The 26,784-nt window shown below is 53.1% G+C and overlaps 1 protein-coding gene across 1 annotated transcript in view; it reads left to right on the forward strand.

Moving 5' to 3' along the window:
- Pxdc1 (PX domain containing 1) overlaps window positions 1-26,428 on the forward strand; it is a 29,908-nt gene extending 3,480 nt beyond the window's left edge. The window contains exons 2-5 of the mRNA XM_004666163.2: window positions 11,983-12,074; window positions 12,911-13,028; window positions 21,091-21,202; window positions 25,445-26,428. Of these exons, the coding sequence (XP_004666220.1) occupies window positions 11,983-12,074; window positions 12,911-13,028; window positions 21,091-21,202; window positions 25,445-25,562 (440 nt within the window). The 3' untranslated portion in view covers window positions 25,563-26,428. The remainder of the gene's footprint in view (window positions 1-11,982; window positions 12,075-12,910; window positions 13,029-21,090; window positions 21,203-25,444) is intronic.
- The last annotated feature ends 356 nt before the right edge of the window (window positions 26,429-26,784 follow it).

The following is a 26,784-nucleotide window of genomic DNA, read 5'->3' on the forward strand; positions in this document are numbered from 1 at the left end:
TCCCAAGGCTGAGATTACAAGCATATGCTGCCGTGGCTGGCACCGTTTAAGTGGGTCCTGGGGACGGCACTCAGTGGCTCTCATGGGCAAGGTGGACACTCTACCCACTGAGCTAGTTCCACCAGCCCCCAGTCTTTCAGAGTGGTCAGGTGGACCTTGATTCTTCGTGACTACAACAAACATTTGGTTTTACACTCATTCATTCATTCAGTCAGCCAGTCACATACTTGCCGAGGGCCTACTATGTGTGAGGCACTGTTAACTGCTGGGGACACGAGTGAGCAGACATAAGCCAACAAACACACACATGTGTACAAACATATGCATATATGCGCGTGTGTATATATCTGCACCTATATATATATACCTACATGGGGGGTTGCCAGTGCAAAGGCTAGGAGGCCGATGTGGCTGTCTTGCAGAGTGTAGGTCCGTGGGGCGGGGGCTGAGGCAGACCACTGTCCGAAATAATCCTCATCATCTCTGAGAGCGATGAGCAGACTGATTTGATCTCAGTTCAACTCCAGCTGCTGAGCTGAGGAAGATGAGACAGAATGAAGGGGACCAGGGAGACAGGTGTGGGGGGCTGCTGGGGGTGGGAGAGAAGGGGCTAGACACTGGTGGGTGTGGAGGAGCCATGGGAGGCAGTGTTGTGAGCACCCCGAGTTGCAGGAGGAGGCGTTGGGGAGGGGCTGGGGCCCAGCCTAGATGGAGCCTGTAGAGTGCTGTTTGTCCACGTGTGACCTCCACGCTGGAAGTCTGTGCAGGCCCTGCCGGGTCCAGTCTCCCTGATGACAGTCACCAACTGTGAGCAGCTGCTTGGCTTCTGCCTAGACTTGAGAGCCATAGGGTGGAGGTTTAAGGCACCTGGGACTTACTAGAAAGGGCTGTATACTGAAGAGACCACATGACTCCTGCAGCCCTGGCAGCTCTAGGCAGACGTCACTGTTCCCCAGGCCTGTCCTCCCATGAAAGTCAGAGAAAGTTTGGTGTTACTCCAGAACAGGAAAGTCATACCTGATGGGTGGGCCAGATGCCATTCAAAGCCAGGGAGTTCGCTTTCTTAGTGGGTGTGTCTCAAAAGAGAGCAGAGGTGCTGGGGTCCTGGGCAGCACAGCACGGAGGCGCCATCTTTGTCCAGCCTGGCAGATCCCTGAAATTGGGGTGTCGGGCAATGCTCATCTCAGCCTGTGCCATGGGCACCCTGCCTTTCTTTGGGCTCTTCTCACTTCTCAGTGACTGACTCACAGACCCGTTTTTGACTGTCTTCCATATGTAGTTCCAGTTTGCCCATGTCCTTTCGCAGATCTTTGTTCCCAAACTCACACCCTGTTGCCCACCCTGGGCTCCATTCTGACCTGTCACCCCCTTCTTTCTCCGCACATGACTTCTTTGGTTTCTGGTTTCTCATCTCATGTCCTCAGCCCTGGTGCACCTGACTTACCGTGCCCGCCAGGGAAGGGCCAGCTGGGATCTCCTGGGTGGTCCAGCTTGCCCAGCACTGACTTCCCATGGATGTCTGAGGAGCAACTTACTTCTGCTTCCCCGCCAGACCTCACTGTGAGCCGCTCAGGCCACCCTCCAGGGACAAGGGTCCCTTCCTTTGAAAGCCTACTTTGGATCTGGTGTTTCTTTGTCGTCTTGTTTGACAAGCACTTTGCACACCGCCGAGGAGCCGAGCCAATCAGAGGCTCAGCGCAGGCTGCTGTCCGGCGCCTCTGTGGAGATCAGCCCGAGCAAGTGAGGCTCCTCCGGCTGGGATGGGAGGCTGGCAGTGAGATGTGAGCTCGGGGTCACTGTGACGGATGTCCAGGCCATGGCCTCTTCCTCTGGGCCAGCAGCAGTCTGGGGACGGTGACCCCACAGGAAGACAGCTTAAATGCTTTTCTATTTTGTATGCTGGGGGTTGAGCCAAGGGCCTATGCATTCTCAGCACACATTCTACCTCTGAACCATACTCCCAGCCAGGCCCCTTTGTGGTTAGTTTTGTTCAGCTTTGACAACTTTGGTTATAGCAGGTGTCCAGTGGTGGTTCGGGTTGTCATCACTCAAAAGGTCCTTGCTTTGTCCCCTTGTGGTCTGGAGAAGACCCCGCCATCTGACTTTTCTCCCTGAAGACCAGAAGGCAAGGAGGGGAGGGGGCAGGCCATGGCATCAAGCTCTATTTCCCAGATGGCTCCAGCTCTCCTAGTGAGCGTGCCACGTGCTGCTGGCTGTCCCGACACGCCGCAGGCCCGCGTGTCCCTTCTCATCCCACGTCCCAGCTGAGCTGGGCTGACCAGTGCGCTCTCCTTCCATCTGTTTGACAGGCCGGGTCTCCGTCCTTGTCCTCGATGGCAGCTCACTCGGGACGGGCGAGCAGAGCCTGGACAGCGTGGGGAGGATGAGGAGGGACGTGGACATAGGTTTTGCTTAGTCCCACAAGTCACCTTTCCTGCCCCTCGAGGCCCTGCAAGGTTGGATGACAACAAGAGGCCACAGCCAGGTCACTGTAGGAGGGCTCTGGAAGTGCCACCTCCGGCCCACGCAGACGGCAGTTCCCGTAGCTGCCCCTCCTGCCCTCGGTCAAAGTTGCTCTGCCTGGACCGCCCCAGGCCGACAGGCTGCAGCCTCGTCTCCTCCCTCCTCTCTGCTTTTCAGCAGCGTGCAAAGCAGGGGCTTCACTATGACAGGTTCTTTTTAAAGAATTATTTTATTTACTTGGGGGAGGGGAGACAGAGGGAGAACATGGGTGCTCCTGGGCCTCCAGCCCCTGCAAACAAACTCCAGATGAATGCACCACTTTGTGCATCTGGCTTTACATGGGTATTGGGGAATTGAACATGGGTCAATAGGCATTGCAAGCAATCCCTTTAGCTGCTGAGCCATCTCGCCAACCCTCATACACATTTTCTTCATTTGCCCCACATCCTGCCCTCTCATCTCTATCTCATTGGTGCATGTGTTCTTCTTTTTTAAAAGTATTTTTATTTATTTATTTGCAAGCAGAGAGAGAGAGAAATGGGCATGCTAGGGTCTCTAGCCACTCACTGCAAATGAACTCCAGATGCACGTACCACTTTGTGCATCTGGCTTTACATAGGTACTGGGGAATCAGACTTGGGTCATAAGGCTTAGCAGGCAAGCACCTCAACCACTGAGCCATCTCTCCAGCTTCCCCGGCCAGCATGCGTTCTTAATACAGGAGCTGTAATGGCATCTGTGTGGCAAGGCTGTGAGGCCCAGTGAGCAAGATTCAGAGTACCCAGCACCAAGCTAGACACTTATTCAGGCCATCTTCCCTATGCCCTTGTCCATGCACTTACCACCCAGGCACCTGACCCTGCTCCCACCAGCGCCCTCTGTAGGTGATAAGCCCATCCTTGATGACTCCCTTGTCCTGGCTACAAGAGCTCCCCTGGGACCCACGTGGGCAGGCGGGCTCTGTGGCTTTGCTGATTCCCAAGCCCAGTTTGGTGCTTGGTGTGGATTAAACTGGAGAGACTGAGAGATTGTGAACCAATGGATGAGTCACCCTAAGAACTAGGACTGCCAAGGGTGTGGAGTTCTCTGGCCTAGGGCCTGCCAGGCAAGCTGCGTCTTCTGTCTTTTTCAGCATCAGGTCCTCCCCTGGGTCTCCACATTGCCTCCTTCCCTCTGTCGCTCTCTCACCCTTCAGGCCACCTGCGGTGTGGGTTGGTTCCCTGTTCTGTGTTTTCCTAGCACCTGGGCTCTGCCCGCTAGGAGACACTGTGGGGTCAGTATTGGGGTTCCGGCCAGAAGAAATACATGGGGAGTCGGGAACGCAGAACACCCACTGGGGTGTTGGCCCCAGCACCGTATCCCATGCTGGTCTGTGAGCTTGGCAGGTGCCTCAGGAGAAGTGAGTGAACAAAGGGCATCCTTCCTGTGTGGGGAGGATGGGATGGACAGGCACCTCACCATGTCATGTCCTAAGGCATTTGCAGAAGCTGGAGGTCTAGCTCTGTGGTCTAGCACGCATGAGGCTCTGGTTTTGATCGCTGACAAAGGGTGTGTGTGTGGGGGGGGAGTGTGGAGAGTGAGCAAGTGATTTTGTTTGTTTGTTTTATTAAGACAGGCTCTCACTGGGCTCTTAGCCCAGGCTGGACCCTCCTGAATCTACTTCCCCTGGCGCTGGGGTGACAGGCACGCGCTGCTGCTCCAGGCTTGGAAGCAGCTTCTAGAAACTGTCCAGACTGCCTTTGGGGATTTTGCTCTCATTGGGGACAACAATGAAGAGTCCTGGAGAGGAGGGATTAAAAACACAGTAAAAATGAGAAAGTTGGAGACAAACACACTTTTCCACTTGGAGAAAATGGCCTGTTCCCTCCAGAGGCCCTTGGGCAAGAGGAAAGAAGCCCTTGCCCTCTCCTCCTCTGGGTCCAGGGCAAGTTTCACGAAGTCTCACCTCTGCCCTGTGTGGTTTTTTTTCTATATTTTTAAAAATGTTTTTCTTTTGATTTTTTAATATATTATTTTTATTTGTCTTTAAGAGAGAAAGAGAAGGAGAGGACGAGAATGGGCAGGCCAGGGGCTTCAGCTGCTGCAAACAAACTCATGTGCCAACTTGTGCATCTGGCTTACATGGGTCCCGGGGAATCGAACTGGGGTCCTTTAGCTTTGCAGGCGAGTGCCTTAATCGCTAAGCCATCCCTCCAGCCCCCTGATGCGTTTTCTGACCAGCTTTCCGTCCTGGGGAGATGGAGATGGCATATGAGTGAGGGAGGGCTCTTGTAGTGCACATAAGCCTTGTTACGCCGTAGGGAGAGAAGGGGAGGGGTGAGCCAGCCAGCCAGCACCCTCGGGTGCTGCATTTTCTTCCATTCTTTTATATTTTGATGTTGGATGGGAAAATCGATCCTTGCCTGTGCTCAGCACTCACTCCATCACAGCCCGGAATTCCGCACTTGTCCCATGGCACACAAGCTAATAACAGCACTTACCCAAGCTCTGTGGCTGCGGGCCCTGTGTTGCTGGGCACGTTTGTTAAATGGACAGGAAACAATCCCGGTGCCGTTGGTTATCTGGCCCCATTTGAAAGATCCCTTGACAGAAAGCTTCCCCAGGGCTGTCCTTGTGTGCAGTGAGCAAGCTTCCCTCTCCTCAGAGAGGTCGCTGCAGAGGGTCTTGGACATGCCTAATGCACTCCCTTAGAACTCCCCAAAGAGCTCGCCCTTCGTTGCAGAGCTGCAGCCCAGAAGTCCTCACGTTGCAGCCAGTGCCTGCTCCAGTCCTCCACAGAGGCCCCAGGCAGTTGTCAGGAGTGTGGGACACAACTCTGTGTGGAGAAAATGTGGGAGCATGGACTTCTGGGACGGGAGATCATAGCTGTTCATGCTTGCTCTGCGGACAGGCTGGTGTGCAGAGTCGGTCCAGGAGTAGACTAGGCACCTGCTTATGCAGACGCACCTAACTCTGGAACTGTCCAAACCGCGATGCGTCCTTTACTTGTGTAGCTGGAGCCCTTAGGAGAAGGGGAAACTTGGGTGGCTCCAGGCAGACATTTAGCTGCTAAATATTTGGCCTGCTAAGACTTATGTGTGATTGTGTTAATAATTTTTCAAGTTCTTTTAAAAATTTTTTTAAATTATTTATTTATTTATTTGAGAGTGACACAGAGAGAAAGACAGATAGAGGGAGAGAGAGAGAATGGGCGCACCAGGGTTTCCAGCCTCTGCAGACGAACTCCAGATGCATGTGCCCCCTTGTGCATCTGGCTAACGTGGGACCTGGGGAACCGAGCCTCGAACCGGGGTCCTTAGGCTTCACAGGCAAGCGCTTAACCGCTAAGCCATCTCTCCAGCCCCTTTTAAAAAATTTTAAAGAATTTTTTATTTGAGGAAGAGAGACAGACAGAAAGAGGCAGGGGCAAGAGAGAGAGAGAGAGAGAGAGAGAGAGAGGGAGAGAGAGCGCACTCCAGGGCCTCCAGCCACTGCAAATGAACTTCGGATGCATGCTCCCCCTTGTGCATCTGGTTTGTGGGGTCCTGGAGAATCAAACGTGGGTCCTTTGGCATTGCAGGCAAGCGTCTTAACAACTAAGCCATCTCTCCAGCTGTTTTTCTAGTTCTTGACTGCTTGTAAGAAGTCTGGATAAAATGTTTGTATCACAGAAGTGTGGTGAAATTTAAAAAGTTGAGATTATGTGAGTGATGACACTGTTCCAGAGAGAAAATTTTCCTGAGACCATGAAATCTTTTGGGGCAATCTCCTTAGATGTGGATGGTAGACAGCTGTTCTTCCTGTAGTGAGAGAGGCTGTGTGAGCTATACCTGCAGGCTTACACAGGGTGTTTGCGCCCTCTGCTGGCCAGTCCTGGACAAGCCTCCCACTGAACAGGAGGGTGTTTTTTTAAAAAAAATTTTATTAGCATTTTCCATGATTATAAAAAAGTCCCATGTTAATTCCCTCCCTCTCCCCCCCCCACTTTCCCCTTTGAAATTCCATTCAAGGAGGGTGTTTTGTTTTATGTTAACGACTGCCTGCACATCTGCACACACACTTGTGCATGCTAAAAAGCAGGACTGGGGCTGGAGAGATGGCTTAGTGGTTAAGCGCTTGCCTGTGAAGCCTAAGGACCCCGGTTTGAGGCTCGATTCCCCAGGACCCACGTTAGCCAGATGCACAAGGGGGCACACACATTTGGAATTCGTCTGCAGTGGCTGGAAGCCCTGGTGCTCGCTCTCTCTCTCTCTCTCTCTCTCTCTTTCTCTCTCTCTTTCTCTCTCTCTTTCTCTGTCTGTCGCTTTCAAATAAATAAATAAAAATAAACCAAAAAACCTGAGCTGAGCCACGTGGAGCCGAGGCCAGGGGTCTTTCCCACCCACAGTTTGTAGCATTACCATTTCATATCATAAAACTGCTCAATGTCAACCTCCTGCCTTAAAAAGTATTTGGAATATATAAAAATGCTTTAAATGATCCAAAAATATTGTATTTAAGCACATTTAAAAATGATGTTAAGGGGCTGAAGAGTTGGCTCAGCCATTAAAGGTGCTTTCTTGCAAAGTCTGACAGCCTGGGTTTGATTCCCTAGTACCCATGTAATGCTAGATGCACAAAGTGGTACATTCAGCTGGAGTTTGTTTGCAGTGGCTAGAGGGCCTGGTGCATGCTCTGTCTCTCTCCCTCTCTCTTTCTCTCTCTCTCTTCCTGCAAATAAATATAGAAAAATATTTTTTATAAAATAAGGTGAAAATTGTGGCTTAGATACACAGGAAACATTTGGAAAAGCTGGCCCTGCCTTTAAGAGCCAAATGACTGAGTCACAAGGAAAAAGTCTGGCAGGTAGGATTGAAAGGCATGTGTTTTGCACATAACCACACTGCTTGATAGTCATGGATCTTGTCACTTGCCCCGGAAAATAAAGTAGTGTCTCAAATGCAAATTGCTGGCATAACTTGACCTTTCCCCACGGTCACTTTACAAGTCTGACAATGTACCTTGGCAACAGGTGTTTGAGCAAGGAGCTGGGGGATGGCTCTGTGGGCATTGCTTGCTGTGCAGGACATAAGGACCTGGGTTCTATGACCAGAACGTGTGTAAAACACCAGGCACGTGGTGCACACCCACAGTTCCAGTGTAGAAGCCAGGTGCAGGGTGCACACCTATGGTTCCAGTGCAGAATGCCGGGCATGTTGCTGCACACCTGTGGCCCCCGTGCTGGGGAGGCGGAGGCAGGAGGATTGCTGACTTGCTAGTCGAGCTTCAGTTGGTGGGCTGCTGAGAGAACACGTCTCAAACGATAGGGAGTGAGTCCCTGAGGGTAACACCAACGGTTTTCCTCTGACTTCTACACACACACGTGAGCACCACACCCAATACAAAGGCCCCAGAGTGTGAAGCGATGAGACATTTCCAGAGGAAAATGTGATTCGATTTTACACTATGGCCCCAGAGTCTAGGGTGTGTGTGTGTGTGTTTCTTTACATTTTTTGTGAAAAACGCTTAAAACCATTGGCGAATGATGCCAGGATCTCAGGGGCCCCGTGAACTTGGACCACTGTGAACTTTGGTGTTTGGGGCTGTCAGATGCCAGGTGTTAGGTGACTCTGTGCCCTGCTGTGCTGGCTGTGTGCGGAGGGCGGAGGGCTGGTGGCTGTGGTCTGTAGGCGGGGAGGTTGTGCCTGCCGCAGCGGGCGTCCCGCTCTACTGCCATTAGGGGACGTCAGGAAATTCAGGGGACTCCATCCCGTCGTGCATCTGCCACACCCCTCCCGGGTGGAGAGGGGCCAGAGCCCGCGTCACTCTGGCAGAGGCTCTTGGAGACAGGAAGTGGCACCTGAGGAAAGCAGACCCCGATCCACAGCTTGGTCGTCACCTAGGAGCCATCTTGGGGAATTAAATGATTGAAGTGCTTCTGACAAAGCTTCAGAGAGAGTCGCCTGTCGTTTCTGTGCGTCTGTGTGAGGCCCATCTTTCCCTTCCCGTTGAGTCTTCCCTCTGCCAGTCTCAAGCACCCGTGCATTCCCAAGGGGCTCCACTTGCCTCCCATTCAGAAATATTGCCTGGTCTCTGGTAACAGTAAGCACATTTCCACAGATGCCATCAAACCAGAGCAGCTCTCTCCTGGCACTGTGCCTCCCCAAGGTAGACTGTGGCATGGGCTCAAGCTGGCCAACAGGACCTGTTTCTCAGCGTTGCCCCCGGCTGTGGAGATGGCAGGACACAGAGGTGGTCAGGTCAGCTAATGCTGTTTCTAGACGTCTGAAGGGCACTCTTGCCTTTCTCTACCTCAGCCTGGTAAACGGGTCACAGAGAAGAGAAGCCACAGAGCTTGCAGTTTGCTTTGGACATCAGGTAAACATCAACTACGTGCCCACTAGTCATTCCTTACCACCACATTGCTTGTCTCTACAAAATTCATAGTTAACTAGGCGTGCTAGGTTTTGTGAGATCTGGTCACTCCGAAAGGCTGATCTAGAGCAAAATATATGTTCAGCTAAGTATTGCCTATGGAGGTTGTAAACACAGCCATGGGAAACAAAGCTATAATCAGAACTCTGCCATCCAAGCAAACTCGAAGCATGACTGTAAGTGGTGAACTCAGCCCTCTGTCCTTCACTATGGTGCGTGTCACACGCCGGGCGCATGGGTGGGGCGAGAGGCCGGTCTTCCTGCAACAGCTTCTTCAGAGCCCAGGACGGCCACTGTGTCATCAGTTCGATGGACTTGGAGCTGCCATTGTAGCTGTCACAAACATTGGAGCACATCAGTAGTTTTTGCTTATCTGAATAAAGATGCGCTCCAGGAATGAGTGACACAAGTGTCTTCTCTCTACAAGCAACTTTCTGGGGAGTTCTTTTTGTTTGTTTGTCTTGGTTTTTCAAGGTAGGGTCTCGCTCTAGCTCTGGCTGACATGGAATTCACTATGGAGCCCCAGGGTGGCCTTGAACTCACAGTGATCCTCTTACCTCTGCCTCCCGAGTGCTGGGCTTCGAGGAGTGCGCCACCACGCCCGGCTCCAGGGAGTTTGGACTTACCTCTCTTGTCCTCTGCAGACCTTGGTGGCAAGGAGAGGCAAGAGCGCTCTGGTACAGAGACGCGTGTTCTCACCAGCGCTTTTCATAATGGCATGGGTGCTTCAAGAAATGAGTCCTTGTGATTTGTGTCATTGCACGAAAACCCTAGGAGTGTGTTTCCACAAACTAAGCCAGTTACGATATTGCTAGGTGACATAATCTTATGGGACCACTGTCATGCATCATCATGTCATCCAAAACACTGAGCTGTGCTTGACTGTCTTACATAAGTATTTGAGGGTCTATGCGAGGGACTCAGAGCTTGGGGCAGAGCCACCCAGAGACTAGCATTAGTGCTTTCTGCGCCTGTCCTCCCTGGCTCTCCCCAGGAGTGGGGTGATGCAGGGGAGAGGGAGAGGGTCTGCTGGTGGCTGGGGGGCCATGTTTGTGTAGTGCAGGGGTGAAGCCAAAGCCTTGGGGTTTCCCAGTGCGTAGTCACAGGCAGCCCGGCTACTGCTCAGCTGTCTGGGGCTTGAGTCGTTGAGGAAGATGAGAGCCCCGTGGGCCAGCAGGGACGCCTGTCTACCAGGGGCTGGAAGAGGGCCTGGGGCAGGCGTGAGGGTTAGCCCAGGCTTTCAGAAATACTCTCCTTTCGTGTCTGCGTAGTCCCTGTGGGCGTGCCCGAGGATGGTACGTGTTGAGTCATTTTAATTTCAGTCGAGTAGTTTAAGAAATTATCTGGGTCTTCTTTCTAGACCCAGGCAGCAAGGAGCCCGAACACTGACCGACCCTTCCCCTGTTTGTGAACAAAACTGTGGTTCTGTCACAGCAGAGGAGGCTGGTGACATCCGGGGTCGTACAGAGTCTGGGAGAAGCCAGTGTCCTTAGGAGTCCAGTTTCTAGTCCCCCGAAGCAAGTGGGTACAAGCGAAGGGGGTAGTCTTACATTTGCATTGCTCATGGAGACAGAACACGCCACGCCTCCAAGTATGGCCTGGAGCTATATTATTTTAAAAATATCACACGACCCAACAGCCAGTCAGGGCCTATGGTGACTGTAAGATGTACAGATGCCTGGGTTCCTCAAGAGGCCATGAGTCATGCCCATTGGGCTGTTCTTTGGGCAAAGAGCTGGCTTTTCCCTTCTAAACATGGCATTTACATGACTGTCTAAACATAGGTTCAGTTTACACAGGCTTTGCAGCCGAGGCAGCCGTGGCCCGCGGTGAGCCCCGCCCTGTGCTGCCAGGGGCCGAGGGATGCCCGGCTGAGCTCTGACCTCTCCCAGGGTGTCTGGAGGTACGCTCACTCTACGACATCCTGCAGCCTCGCCCTCCTCGGTCTGCCGGGCCCGCAGCGTTGGTTCCAGAAGAAACATAAGCCGCTGATGTCGGGACACAGAGGGGTTAGAGAGGCCTTGCGGCTGGGGCTGGACATGCGGGCGGCTGGGCGAGCCCCACCGGCTCCTTTATTTGAGGTTTTAGTCCTTTCGGGCCAAGGTCAGCCGCGGTCTGGAAATAACAGATGAAACGTTAGGGAAATGAGCAATGCGTAAGCTTTCAGCCGAGCAGCATTTGAGTATCAGGGTGAAATCTTCAGGAGCTGCGACTCCCCTGTTGTCCCGCGTTCCACACGGTGCGTGCTCCCTGCCCGTCCGCGTCACTGAGCAGCCATTTTGATGACCGGGTCTACTGTCTGGATGTCAAGTGCTTATGTTCCACTAACCTCTGTTTTGTTTAATAATGGTCATGACACGCGTGAGGGCGATGCCGGAAAACCAGACACACCGAACGCTTTTTGTGAGTAGGAAAGGAGAAAGTCGTCTCCCCAAAGGAGAAAAACGTCCTAGCTGAGGCTGCTAGGATCTTGGAGGAAATCGTCTTATGAAGGAAAAGCAATTCATGACGCGTTGCCACGAGACCGACCTGCAACTCCACAGGTCACGGTCGCAGTGTGACATGCCTATGGCCTTGGCGAACGCGGTTTCAGAAGCCCAGAGGGTATTGAGGCACGGCTCCCTCAGACAGTGGGGACTCTTGCAGACATTTCACAATGGAGGGTGACATTGTGACAGTCCTCATCATGGGATGCCTGTCCCGTGTGTCGTCAGGAGCACGCGTGTGCCATTCTGCCTCTTTGACACAGGCATCTTGTTGCAGTCCAGTTCGCATTGCTGGTAGAAATCACTCACCTGACCAAGAGCAGCTTGTGGGAAAAAGAGGTTTATTCTGGCTTATAGACTCAAGGAGAAGCTCCATGATGGCAGGGGAAAACGATGGCATGAGCAGACGGTGAACGTCACCCCCTGGCCAACATCAGGTGGACAATAGTAACATGAGTGTGCAAACACTGGCACGGGAACACTGGCCATAACACCCATAAGCCCGCCCCCAACAATGCACTGCCTCCAGGAGGTGTTACTTCCCAAATCTCCATCAGCTGGGAACCTAGCATTCAGAACACCTATAAGTTTATGGGGGATACCTGAATCACACCCTCACACATGTCCTTTTCGCTTCTAGGGCTGGTTGCTATCAAGGACGCACAGGACATGGAGACCAGACTCAACGAGGTGGAGAAGCTACTCAAGACAGTCATCAACATGCCCTGTAAAGTGAGCGGGGGTCTGGGGGTCCAGGGGGGCTGGAAGAGGGGAACAAGACCATCAACATGCTCTGTAAAGTGAGCAGGGTTCGGGGGCATGGGGAGGGGAGCAGCCATTCGCATTGCCTTTAAAGTGGGCATGGAGCCCAGGCCTGGAGGGAGGAGTCCACCTGCAGGACTCAGCTGCTTGCTTCAGCTCAGAGTCCCCCCCCCCCAACACCCCACCCCACAACCCGCCTCCCAGCAAAGTCTAGGCAGGTGGAATCTGGGGACAGGAGACTTCCAGGATCTCTTCCGTGTGAAGGAAGTGCATGTGGGGACTGTGGCACAGGGAGGGAGAGGGGCCTGTCTGGCGCAGTGGCCTTTGCTGTCTAACCTGCGCAGAGCCTCTGCCCCTGCCCGGGGAGTTGATGCCAGGCACTAACCCGTGCCTAGGTAGCTATGGGTGTCTTATGTTGAGCTGTGAGCTCTGCGTGAGCACCAAGGCAGGACTACTAACTCCTGAAGGTTCTGTTTGGTCCATGTGGGCAAAGTAGATGCACCCAGTGATGGCAGAGAAGGGAGCTATGAGTGAAACGGCAGCCGTGTGCCAACCACTCAGGGCACCACCGCATTGTTTTGCCACCCCACCTATCCAGAGGGCTTGTGTCTTCATCATGTGTGGGGGAATGAGGCGGTTGCACCGCCAGCCTCTGGGTGTGGGCAGTCGTCCTGCCCCTGAGCCGGGCCGGAGCTGCTTCTGGACAGGGGTGTGGGGAGAGTCACCTCTGTAGAAATGTGTCCCAGGTGAGTGAGCAGGGCCAAGCTGGAGCCTGCGTTCCCAGTGACTCCTGCGCTTCTGCCCAGTACTCCAGGTCAGAGGTGGTGCTCACCTTCTTTGAAAGATCTGCACTTGACCAGGTGTTGAAGAATGACAGTGTGCACAAGATTCAGCCCAGCTTCCAGAGCCCCGTCAAGATCTCAGGTAAGAGCCACGGCCAAGGAGTCGGGCAGAACGGCTGCCTGGGGCCTTTCTGGCTCGTCCTTGTTTGGGGGACACAGCTTCGACCCTTGGGCTCAAGTAGACAGTTATCGGGAGGGTGAAGTTGTGGGTGAGAAGCTGTTCCCCGAGGTCTGGTAAGCACTGCATTTGCTATGCACCGACCTGCAGCCTCTGCTCTTCCTACTTGCAAAGGGGTTTATTTGGTGCAGCAGTTAGAACATGACTTGGGAAGTAGTGTGATAATGACAACATCAGCCGTCCATTCCCAGGGCAGACCACAGACCGTCCTGTTCAAGTAAGAGCCCCCGTCACGGCGTGGAATTAGGTCTTCGGCACACAGCTTAGCTGTCCTTGGTGCTGGCGCTGGACTGTGCCTTCTAGCACTAAAGGTCAGCACGCGTTAGCCACAGCCAGATGGGATCGTCCACGGGGGGGGGGGGGAGCTGCGGGCTAGGTGGGAAGGGAGAGTCCCTTGGCCCCATTTGAGTTGCACTAATAGCAAGTTTATACTCATCCTGAGAACACTAGGGGTGTGCGTGCATGTGTGTGTGTGTGTGTGTGTGTACATACATACATGCATGCATGCATACAGGTTTTGTTTTTGGAGAGGTGTGTGTGTGTGTGTACATACATACCTGCATGCATGCATACAGGTTTTGTTTTTGGAGAGGTATGTGTGTGTGTGTGTACATACATACATGCATGCATGCATACAGGTTTTGTTTTTGGAGAGGTGTGTGTGTGTGTGTGTACATACATACATGCATGCATGCATACAGTTTTTGTTTTTGGAGAGGCTGCCTATAAACTCATCATGAGCTAGCCGTAATCATCCTGCCCAGTCTCCTGAGTGCTGGGATTGTGGGCATGTGCACTGCGTTATTTGGCAAAGACTGCTGAGAGGAACCTTTTGCAGGAAAAAGCTCTGTCTTGGTAGTCTCCAGAACCCAGTTTGCCCAGGCAAAGGCAGTCATCTTGTAACCTAGAAGGGATTTGGCAGTGGAGAGGGAGGGAAAATGCTCACGAGAGGAGACTGTGGCCAGTGGAGAGCTCCCGCATTACATCTTCATCTGTGGGGGAGAGAGGAGGGATTTGGCATCACCCATCACCCATCATTGCCTTTCTGAATGGAGGAGACATAGCAGACTTAGTAAGAAGCTGACGGAGGTGGGAACCCAGGGAAGCCTATGGGAAGGGAGCAGACAGGGAGTGGTCTGTAAAGGATGGAGTGACAGTGATCTTGGGGATAAGTGTCCTTACCGTTACTTGCCACCCACAATGACACCCCAGTTTTGTGTGTGGTAAACTGGATGACTAGCTGGGTTCTGGAACCTGGGGCGGGAGAGGTATCCACAGACATCACTGTGATGTGCAGGGTGGATGGCCCGTTTGGGCTGGTCTGTGTCTGGTGCTACCATGCCTCCCCAAAGCAGCTTCCTGGGTGTCCCCAGAGCAGAGCGGGCAGTGCAGGAACCCCCCCCCCCCGTCATTGGAGACAGTCTCCAAAACCTCCTTTACAGAAGAGCGGGAGTGCCAGGTGACTTATCTGGGTTGGCGACTGTGGAGCCTCACCCTGTAGGGCTTACCGGGGGCTCTGAGGTCCCCTGGCTGTTGAGCGGAGGCCTGCATTCCACTCCACAGTGAGTGGGGAAGACTTCGCTTTTTAGTCTTTAGTGGAAAAGCCCTTACGTGGAGACCTCGTGTCTGCTTTGTCTCTATTACATTGTTTCGGGGCAAATTGGAGAGCAGAGAGCAGTAGAGTCCTTAAGAGACCTTTTGTCATAGGAGGGGCTGGGACACTGCTTCAGGATGACCTGAAGGTCCCAGAACTGAGGGGACAGATGATCTGCATGGAGCTAACTCTGGAAAAGTCCCCCCCCCCCCCGCCCCCGACCATATCCACACTTGCTTCTGTGTTGTGAAGAGCAGGTCCTGAAAGTAATGGGACAGACTCGAAGGGGTGGAGTGAAGACCCACACGGGGCTTTACGTGGACTACTGTGTCCTTTCGCAGAGACTAGGGACAGGTTTGGCCCACTGCTGTGTGTGAATCTCTGTTGGCCTTTGTGTATGACTGGGGCTTAGCATCCAGGTCTAGAAGAGACCTCAGGCTATATGGGATGGCATTCCTTGCCCTGAGTGGGGACACTGCAAAAGAGCTGCTGCATCTGTGGGCTGGAGAGATGGCTTAGTGGTTCAGCGCTTGCCTGTGAAGCCTAAGGACCCCGGTTTGAGGCCCGGTTCCCCAGGTCCCACGTTAGCCAGATGCACAAGGGGGCGCACGCGTCTGGAGTTCGTTTGCAGAGGCTGGAAGCCCTGGCGTGCCCATTCTCTCTCTCTCCCTCTATCTGTCTTTCTCTCTGTGTCTGTTGCTCTCAAATAAATAAATAAATAACTTAAAAAAAAAAAAAAAGAGCTGCTGCATCTAGAGAGGAGAGCCGGGGAGGAGAGAAGAGCAGGAAGAGATGAGGAAGAGAGATCGGAGGTGTGACCCGCTCACTGATGCATCCAGATGGGAAGGAGTGGGGCAGAGGCTGGCGTGGAGGAGGACAGCTGACTTGGCTCAGCACCAAACACTGGCTAACAAACGGAGTTTATAAATGGTTTCCGACCCAAAGCCTCAGTACAAAGGCTGCCGGGGGAGACAGTGGGGGTGGGGGGATGTAGGGATCTTCTGCACAAGGCAGCAGGCTGGGGGATATCTTCCTTCCGGAGTGCAGTGTCCCAACGCCTGTGGCTGTTTCCCCATCTTCCTGGGACTCTGCCCTCGAACCCTCCTTCTCTTCCCATTGTGGATCCCAGCCCAGTGGCCCCTCACTCAGCACTGGGCCTTCCTAAAGTGAACTGAAGTGTGCATGTGGGCTCAAACGGCATCCCACCTGCTCCACGAAGGGTGTGCTCAGCTTGTCCCTGAGGGAGGGGGACGTGTTCACACAGTCATGAGGACATCCACATTGCTCCTAACCAGGTTCTTACTCTTAGCACTGACATCTGCTTTGAAGAAGCCTGTCTCACACGGCGCTTGGCTTTCTGGTCTCGGAGCCATACTTGCTGCATTTCTAGACTCGAGGTCTCAGGCTTGGGGTCTGGAGAGGGCTGGTCTTCCAGGAGCGTGAGCGCGTGCACATGCATGCACACACACTTCCCTGTCGCCTCCCCCTGTCTCCATCTTGCCCCTCAAAACTGCCTCGCCCTCGGCTTAAAGTCCGACAAACTTAGATGTGTCAGATGACCCCGTTTTGGTTTGGTCGCCTCCTCTCCGGACCCCGGGTGCCCTCCACTGACTCTGACCATTGCTCCTGCTGTGACCTGCAGGGTCACTGAGGTGAGCTCAGCCACCTGGTCAGCTCTGTGCCCTTCGAGGCTGAGACCTACACCTGGCCTCCTGTCTTCCTCTCATGGGGTTTCTTCGTGCCTTCTGTGCCAACATGGACTTTATTTAGGGACGTGGTGTCACGGGGCCGCACTAACTCCCCAGATGGTGACTTGGCAGCACCTAAGCCCACTTCTCAAGTGTTCAAATGGTGACTCTGTTAGTAGTCAGGGATCCAATAGATGGCGCCAGGGTCTCGTCGTGCTGAGAACCTTGTCACTAGCCTGGGCTGGCAAGGATGCCAGTCTGGCTTCAGTAGTCCTTACCCAGCATTGATCTATTGATCAAAATGCTTCTTGATGCTTATTGAGCCCAAGAGAGCACGGATCTGAAGTGGTTGGCAGCGTGGCGGTGGCCATGTCTCAGCCTCGCCTGGCTGTGGCTAGCTGGACTGATGGATTTCAGCCACAAAACCAGGTCATTCAGTCTCAAGACCTGGAAATAGAATTTTGCTGTTCATTAGGGGATGGACCAGGAAGCGAGTTAACAAAATACATCACTTTGGATTTTGTTCTGTCTCCAGCTGTACATTGAAAACCTGCTGGAGGTAATTTTCAACGTCGTGTGAATGCTGCTATGTCCAAGACTAAGGACCCACAGAAGACCAGGACAGAGTTAATGACACACAGGGCAGGGCCATGGGGCAGGTGTAAACTCAGCACCCGTCAACAGAAAGAAAGTCACCATTCAGGGAACGTGCACACTGACACGTTGCAAAAATGATTCATTGATGGAGAGATGCTGAGAGTGGTGGCTGCAAGTGTGAGGAGAAGCAGGGTTTGCACACTGTTAAGACAGTGGGCAAGGGCTGGAGAGATGGCTTAGTGGTTAAGCGCTTGCCTGTGAAGCCTTAGGACCCTGGTTCAAGGCTCGATTCCCCAAGATGCACATTAGCCAGATGCACAAGGGGGCGCACGCGTCTGTAGTTCGTTGGCAATGGCTGGAGGCCCTGGCGTGCCCATTCTCTCTAGCTGCCTCTTTCTGTCTCTCTGTTGCTCTCAAATAAATAAATAAAAATAAACAAAAATTTAAAAACATAGCTGGGAGTGGTGGCGCACGCCTTTAATCCCAGCACTCGGGAGGCAGAGGTAGGAGGATTGCCATGAGTTCAAGGCCACCCTGAGATGACAGAGTTAATTCCAGGTCAGCCTGGACCAGAGTGAGACCCTACATCGAAAAACCAAAAAAAAAAAAAATAATAATAAAAAAAAAATAAAAACAAAAAAATTAAAAAAATAAAATAGTTGGCAAGATATTTATTACAAAGGAAATAAGAGACAGCTTACTTACTTGGAGGGTACCTAGCAAAATGATCCTTAGTCACTCAGGTTGGCATCACCAGTAGTAGGACATGTGGACATTGTAACCCACACACGCACACACACACCACCACCACCGCCGTCGCCGCCACCATGTGCTGCTTGGAGGGACTCATTCTCGCTGTGTAGGCTTCCTGCCACTGGTGCCTTACCTTGTTCTGATTACTCAGAAATCCATCTTGAGGACCCGTTGCAATTCAGAATAAGCTGCCTGCCCTCTGTACTAGTCATGAATGACAAGAAAGACTAGGAGACCAGGACTTGCCAGCGTGGTGTAATAAGGGGTACTTGATGGGATCCACACCAGAAAAAGGGGTCAGTGGTGGGGAAAGGGTGAAATTCGAGTGGGGGAGACCTGTAACAGTTAGTGGTATTGTCCCGTGTTATTCCTGGGATTTGATCAATGACCCTCCAGTTCGAGCAAGGTCTCTGTGGCCTGGGCTTGGGGCGGAGGCTTCTAGGCCCAGAAGCACCAGCATACTGTAGTGTCCTCAGGGCTCAGCTGGCATTGCAAACATCTGGGTCTCATTTGGGTGCACAGAGGCTTTTTGGCATAGACAGTTGAGGGTGACTTGTTACAGTTCTGTTTTGTCGAGGGCTGTAGCGGTTCCATGTTCTAGAATGCAGAAGTCCACACTTGGGAAAGATTAGGTGTGCCAGGTAACTTCAGAAGTTTGTTCAGAAGTGATTTTGCAACAATGACATCTGTTTGAACCTAAAAGGTGCCTTCGCTCCCCACTCCCGAGTCCCTTGGCAGAGAGGTGGGAGGAGGGAGGAGCTGTCAGCTGGCAGAGTGGGGGCTGTGCCAAGCTTCCTGCGCTGCCTCAGATAGGCAGGTTCAGGTCGGCGTGAATAAGCAACAGAGAACGCGGCTCTCCGCTGCCACACCTTTTGCACAGGAGAGGAGGAACTGGAACCTGTCTTGCTGCATTCTGTAGGTTGCTGTCGGCCGGCTTAGCCTTTGTCCTGTGTACGTGGAGAGATGTCGCATAGACATGTCGTCCCTGGTTCCCAGATAACACCCTCACCGTGGTGGATTGTGGAGCAGGGAGGAATCAGGAGCGGCTGTCCCTGTTGTGTGACCGACTGGACAGTCTTACAAGAGAGCCATGAGACAGGACAGCCTCGTCCCCTGGAAGCCAGGCACACAGCCCAGGAATGTGCTCACCATTCTTCTGACAGGAATAGTCTTTTTGATCCTGTGGGGGTGCAGAGGAAACCCTGTACTTTTCTCCATTCTGTTTTGTGTGGTCCCCTAATTCTCTGCATATGGGAAAAAGAAGTTCAGAGAACTGAGAACCAAGTGCCTAGGAAGATGAAAAGTAAACAGGAAGTGATCATTTTAGTTAGAACAAAGCAAGCCCAGACTTGGGAATAAGTTAATATAAGGTGTGGAAAGGAATGGCGGAAAACTAAGACCGTCGTCTAAACACAAAGCGCCTGATGCCCTGTAGCCCTGTGGACAGTAAGTGACACGCTCGTTGGCGGTGCTGGGTCAGGAGCAGACGCAGGGCAGAAGTGTGCTCTGAGAATCTGGCACGAGAAATCTGGGCAGGAGCCTGTTTTGAGGGCGAACTTGGGCAATCCTGAGCTTAGAGCTCAGCTACTGAAGCAGCAAGGAGGGTTAGGGAGCTGGGTTCAGTGGGGCACCAGGCCAAGGAGAACTGGTGATGGCCACCGATCGGCTCATCTCCTGGGGGAAGAGGCAGAAATACGGTGACTTATGAAATATGAACGACTGCAGCAGATAGAAGAAGTCACACTTGCTTCTGACGCAATCAGGCCTCGTGTCCGTGGGTCCTGAGTCTATGGATTTAACCAAGCACAGGTCAGAAATATTGGGAAAAATACTGTGTCTGTACTGGACATATGTTGCCTTTCCCCCTCGTCATGGTTCCCTAAATATACCCTGTTCAAATAGGCACGTGACACTGACAGTGTTCCAGCAATTCCAAATGTTCTGGAAGTAGAGGGAGGATGGGTGTGGGTTCCAGTGTGTAAGGGTTTTGAGCACTATGGTTTGGTCTGCATGGACAATGATTGTCCCTAAATGGATGCCTGCTTGCCATGACAGTGTCTAGGATTTCATGGGATATTAGAGTTAGATCCTTGGAGAGTCTCACACATAATCTTGATAGTGTCTCATGGAGGGGATATGCCCCAAGGCCATGGAGTTGGGGCATCTAGGCTCCAGCCCAGTGATGACCATGTGTTCTCCATATCAGCACTTTCGGCCATGGATCAGCCTTGGCAAGCCAATAGCCACATAGATATAGGAAACCTCCTTGCCTGGTTTTTAAACTATTGACATTTGAACTTATTGGGGGAAAAATATCAACATATAGGGCTAGAGAGATGGCTTAGCAGTTAAGACACTTCTCTGTGAGGGCTAAGAACCCACATCCATTCCCCAGTACCCACATAAGCCAGATGCACAAGGCAGCACATGGGTCTGGAGTTCGTTTGCAGTGGCTAGAGGCCCCGGCACACCCATTCTCTCTCTTTCTGTCAAATAAAAACAAATAAATAATTGTTTAAAAAATTTTAGCTGCACATGGTGGCACACACCTTTAATCCCAGCATTTGGGAGGCAGAGGTAGCAGGATTGCCATGAGTTCGAGGCCAGCCTGACACTACACAGTGAATTCCAGGTCAGCCTGTGTTAGAGTGAGACCCTACCTCAAAAAAAATATTTTTTAAATCAACACATATATGTGAATACAGACATGGAGCATTATATAAAGCAGAGAGGCATTTGGCTTACGGGCCTCACTGCTCCTTCTGGACACTCAGGTCATCCCAGGGTTTGGATGTTGTCAGCCCTGTCTCAGTTGTTGGTCAGAAAGGGCAGGGAACTCATGTGATGTCATATGCCATGTGTGATCCATCCATCCTGGGCTTACAGATGCGCACCCAGTCATCTGTCTGCATTTTTGTATGTGTCTGAAAGGAGAGAGAGAATGAGAATATGCCATCAAGGCCTCTTGCCACTTCAAACTCCAGATGCGTGTGCCACTTTGATCATCTGGCTTTATGTGGGTATTGAGGAATTGAACTAGGGTCTCCAGGCTTTGCAAGCAAGCACCTTTAACTTCTGAGCCATCTCTCCAGCACCCCCCCACACACTTTCAATGTGTGAGGCACGTGGGAGGAGCTCAGACATGCAGCGTACCCTCCTTCCGGCAGAGGCACACCTGCCCCATAGGCACTGGGTTGACCCTTAGGCTGCCTGACAGACCAGGAGACTGAGTCGGGGCCACATGGGGACAACAGGCCATAAAGCAGGAAGCCTGGCAAACCCCAGACGACGAAACCCCAAACCCTGACCCCTCCCTCACGGCTGTGTTTTTCAGAAATCATGAGGTCCAATGGGTTTTGTTTAGCAAACACAGAGACCATAGTCATCGACAACAGCGTACCCAACGGGAAGGACCAGCACCTGGACGCGGACCCCGCAGAGCGTCTGTGAGTACCCTCATTTCCTGTGTCAGCTTTTCACCGGCCACGTCCATACATACAGACAGTAGACCATGATCAAGGCCCCCCCCCCCCCAGTGCCTCCTCCACTGAATCCCTTCTTTCCAGCCAGCCTCTCCTCTACGTTGACACCGTCGTTTTCCCCTCCTATTACGCAGGTCGTGTGTAGGTAGCGTCAGCCACTGTGAGGCCATGAATGTCAAGGCCGCTTTGTGTCTGGATGATAGCACTGAGTACACTGATTTCAGCGTGGTTTAGGGCGGGTGGCCTGTGCTGGGGCTCGGGGTCACGGCCCATCAGGGGCTCAGTAGGAAGGTATGAATGGATAAACGTGGCCAGGGGCACCCAACAGTAGACTGTCAGTATTTGGATGATTGTTTTTAAAGTTTACCTCTTACAGTCTGCCGAGGGTTTGATGACTTCAGCTGGGGCCACATCAAGCTGCTCAGTCGCTGGCTGTGAGGGGTTTTTGGAGTTACAAGGGAGGCCCCAGTGACTGGGACATGCTGCCTGTCCTCTGGGTGACGCTGCCTTTGACATAGGACCCAAGGCTGGCGCCCACACACCTCCGCACTCCCGGGACGGCAGAATGTGACACACAAGTTAGCCTCACAGGTGGTCATGGGTAGAGCCTGGCTCACTAGCAGCCCTGTTTCTGGGGCTTTGGGTGGGTCCAAGAGTGTGATTTCTGAGGGCTGGAGAGCCGAGGACCACTATGTCCTGCATTCTGTCCACCTCTGACAATGGAAGCTCGGGCTTCGGTGCACTGTTGAAAGCTGGCACCTGGACACCAGCAGGCCCAGTGGCCTTCACACTTAGCTCTTGACCATTAGCTCCTTGGTGAATGGCGCCGGCAGCAGTCTCCACAAAGCCTGGGGAGGCCGCATGCTGGCTTCGGATTACTCTGTAGGCCCAGGCCAGGCTCCTTGGCTGTGTGAGCCCAGGAAGCTCGTCAGCCTCTCCTGTCTTCACAGTGTTCCATTTCCTTGTGTGTGGAGCTCTTTAACATTACAGGCCAGTATAAACCGCCTGGCTCTGGTTCTGCTGAGTACACAGCCAGGGAGGGCATGGCATCTGGCAGACAGAGGTGCAGCCCAGCCACTTGATACCTGCTGTCGACAGGGCCACAGTGCTGGGATGAACAGCCAGCCAAATTGATGGGAGGAAGGGATGTATTTCAAGCTTACAGGTCCAGGGGAAGTCCCATCGATGGCAGAAGAGACTGGATTCCATTCAAAAATCCAAGCAGAGGGCTGGAGAGATGGCTTAGCTGTTAAGGTGCTTGTCTGCAAAACTAAAGGACCCAGGTTCAATTCTCCAGTTCCCACATAAGCCAGATGCACATGGTGGCACATGCATGCGTTTGGAATTAGTTTGCAGTGGCTAGAGCCCTCTCTCTCTCTCTCTCTCTTTCTGTCTCTAATAAAAAAAAATCTAAGCAGAGAGAAAAACAACCAGCAGCCAGAGGATATGAATAAAGCAGCAAGCAGGGACCCCACCACAGCTCACACCTCTCCGCAGACCTTTGGGCTGGAATTCATTTGGCCCCCAGTGACCCCCTCCCCTCCAGCAGAAGCCTGCCTGCTAGAGGCAGAAGCTGCAGACTCAATTTTAATAAAACATCTGAGTCTATGGGGCATACATTCAGCCTAGCACGGTGCCCACAGTAAAAGCTGGTTTAAGACTCTAACGAGGCCAGGCACCTGCGCTGAGACACACCAGGCTAGCCAGTGCAGGAGACGCGATGACCAGGGTAGAGCAGCCCCCCTCCGTGATGGACCCCAGGAAGAATGCTGTCAGCGCATGCGCTGGCCCCAGTCAGGAGCCCTGTCCTTCACAGCACACCGGCGGGGAGAGGCTGCGCTGGCAGGTGGCTGTGAGCCTCCGGCGCTTGGCACGCCTTGCTAAGGACACTGGGATGCAGCTTCTACTGCATGTGGTTGACCAGGTCGCCTCCTGGGGCTGCTCCAGGCTGGTCACCTGGAGGTGCACGCTGGGCAGGCATGAAAAGTGAAAGGAGGAGAATCCAGATTCACGTAAGGGGTGCTGGCCAGGGTCTGCTGTGGCGGAGGAGACACAGGGAGACCCCGCCAGTCAGTCACCAGCGGCACAGGATCTAGGTCTGCCTCCATCATAGAACTAGGAGACCCTCGTCTGTCCCCAGGAGCACCCCGACTTAAGAAGTGGGTTCACCTGTGAGAAGTTTGGAGCTGAAGGGTGGCAGAGAGAAAAGAGAGCAAGGGCACAAGCGTGGCTCTCCTAACGGCCTAGGACACAGGACTGACATCTCTTGACGTTGTGGCTGCTGCCCTGGGACATTTGGCAGGGAGAGAGGGGGAAGGGAAGGCACGGTGGTTCCAGGAAACCAGAGCGGCCTCAGGGGAGCATTTCCAGGGCGCCCTTGCCCTGGCTTGCTGGGTGCCTCTCGGATCCCACGCTGCATGGCCTCCCTCCGGAGCAGTCTGCTGAGAAGTCAGGGCTGGCAGACAGGTGGCACTGGCAGCTCACCATGGCCTCCGAGGCTGTGCAATGGAGTGGAGACGCCACGGGGCGGGGGCAGGGAGGGGAGCCCCAGTGCCCAGGACTACTTTCAGGGAGGGCACATGTGCTTGGGGTGGGCCAGTTGGGACAGCAAAGCCCCTGCCAGAGCAGCCCGAGCCACTTGGCCATTCTTCCCTGAGACCCTTCCCTAGCCTCCCCCCTCCCTCCTGTCTACAAGGACTCCTCGGTTCCGAGGCAAGGTCGCAGGAGAGAAGCGGCGGAAGTGGTCAGGACAGTTCTGTGGCTCTGCCCAGGCTGGCTGAGGAGGGACTGGATGTCCCGAAGCAGCACTGCAGGCTTGGGCGCATTACCACCAGACACGGCAAGCTCTTAGGGTACACGGTTGAAGCTTGGGATGTGGGACACCTTGAGATGTCAGGGTAGGGACCCCAGGGAGGAGCCCCTGGGGAGAAGCCTGAGGTCAGGTGCTGGTCTGTGTCCTTCCCCAGCCAGGCACAGACCTGGGGGGCTCCACCCACTTCCACCCATCACCAGAGGTGAGGAAAACCCACATGGTCAGCTGTTTCTGGTCAAACACTTTAAAGTGCCACCTCCTATTATTTTTTACCATCACTTATGTAACTTGCAGCTTTGAATAGAGGAAGGTACCAGGGGATCCCCATTGTTTGAGGTCAGTGGGATTCCATTTGCAGTCCATTTAGAGGACCTCTAAATGCAGCCCAGTGTATCCACATCAGAGGCTCACGACCGTGTGGACTGGTCAGTGTGTGGACACTGGGCCACTCCAAGCTTTGCAGGTGGAATCAAGTTCCCTCAGCTGTCTGCCCGTCCGAGGCAGCTTCCAGTGCCCAGAGCCAGCCAAGGGCCACCATGTGTTCTGTGGGCTCCACAGGTCCCTCCTGCTCCCCTCCTTCTTGTCACCCTGCCTTGTTTCTCTGACTCTAGGTTATGAGGGTGGGGTGACATAAGTTCTCTCTCCCTTTCTGGGAGCGTGTCCTTGTCTCCTTCCCTAGGGCCATCACAGCATCCCACAGGCCGGGCCATTGCCAGACAATAGCCCAGCGCACCTCTGCTCCCCACAGGATGGGGTTACGGCTGTGCTCGGTCACGCCCAGCTACTGACTTGCGTGCCCGGGAATGAAGTTCCGGGTGCTGCAGGCCCTCAGACCCTCGTGCTTGCGCAGTAAGGACTCTTACCCACCGGGCCATCTCCCCAGCCTCTGCTGTGCGTGTTTTAAAGTTGGGAGACTTTTTCTTCTAACCCAAAAGACTGAATCTGGACCTGACAGGCAGCTGGAATAGTGCCAGCTCAGAGGCAGTACAAAGAGGGCACACATGTCCTAACCTTTGGGGGAGCTGCTTTTCCCATAGTTCCCCTTGCCCAATGTAAGCACCCCACATTCACATCTTTATCCTTCAGAGCCTTGGTCAGCACAGATTAAATCGCACTCAGCCAGCAGGCCATGGGGAGCCTCTGCCCTTCACTGGTGTCCCTGTAGGATTCTCCCTGAGGACACATCTGCTGGCCTTGCCCACTGTTGCCAGCACAGGGCCTGGCACCAAACTGGCACTGAGCCAAATGGTCACTCATCCCAAATGAAGAAATGAAGGAATGAGTGACGCCCCACCCCGATTGTTACTGCAATGGAAGCTGTCCACTGTGCTGCCCCCTCTTCCTCTCAGCTAGAGTCCAGTGAGGAAGGCCCTCCCATCTGTCTTCTCTTTCAGGTTTGAGAATGGTGGTGAGTTCACTTCAGAGCTGGAAGATGGTGATGACCCCGCGGCCTATGTCACCAACCTGTCCTACTACCACCTGGTCCCCTTTGAGACAGACATTTTGGACTAAGTCTCTCCATCGTGTCGTGCTGTCCACTGCCTCGTCCCCGACGGCCAAAGCTGCTGTTCAGTCTGGGCCTTCCAGCGCCGGGAGGCCCACTTCCTCTGAGGCCCGGATGTCACAGGGCCCCTCGGTGGCTCCAGGCTGACCCAGGTCTCCAGAAACAGGAGGCCTGCCGTCAGGAGGAGTCTTCCCTGCACTCAGCCCTGCCAGCCGGCCTGCGCCTGGACCTTGCTGCCCATGCCCAGTGCCTGCAGACCACGCCTCCTTTTTCTCTGCTGTCTCCTTTTGGGGGGCATTCCTCTTGGTCATGTGTTCTTAACCTCCCACAGTTCCTTCCTGAGTCAAAGGCACAAAACATTTTTAAGGAATGTTTTGATGAGTCACCAGGTTCTCGGTGGCCTGGTCAGGGGATGTTAAATGACTCAGGAACCAGGATTATGGCTTTCATTTTTGCTTTTCTCTTCTTGCTGGAAACCAGGTTTTGAGTAACTCTTAGAAGACAGGTTTCCAGAAGGTTGAGCTCCTTTGGGGAGTGTTGTCTGCGTGTGGCATATGAATTGAGCAGCAAGTTAAGGATTCTGTCTCCGAGAGCAGAAGTCCTTCCTGTCTACCAGCACCTGTCTGCAGGGACAGGATGCTGTCACCACCACCCAATGGCACAATTGCCATAAGGAATCTGAAAGGGAGGGGTGGGGCGGGGAGAGGACTCTGCAGACCCCTGGGAAGGTCTGTATCCTGTGAGCTTATCTCCTTACAGTGTCTACTAACGACCAGCACTTGCTAATGTAAATATTAGTAAATTATTGAGAATTCTAATTCTTTTACACAGTCTGTTTTTAATCTATTTTAATTAAATAAAATCTTTTACTCTACTTTGATCTACTGTGGCTGTTTGCGAAGAAAGATGTGTCCGTGTTGTCCGTTGCTCGGGGCAGGATAGAAGGTAGACTCTAACCCTGGGGCCTGGCCTACACCACTCAGTCTGCCGCACTGTTATCTAAGAAATGTGCTATTCTTTCACTCCAGGAAGTGATCTCTCCAAACTGGAAAGACACAAATAGCTTTTCTTTTCCTCTTTGACTTAGGGTTTTCCCCTTCTCTGTTTTCCTCTTTGGCAGCCACAGGAAACTTCTCTGGTGACCCAGATACAATACAAATGGCATTTCCACGAATTTCCCTTTTCATCCATGTTCAGGTTAATGCATCCTGCTTTTCAAATATGCTATTT

The sequence above is a fragment of the Jaculus jaculus genome, chromosome 17, assembly GCF_020740685.1.
Source record: "Jaculus jaculus isolate mJacJac1 chromosome 17, mJacJac1.mat.Y.cur, whole genome shotgun sequence".
Lineage (NCBI taxonomy): Eukaryota > Metazoa > Chordata > Mammalia > Rodentia > Dipodidae > Jaculus > Jaculus jaculus.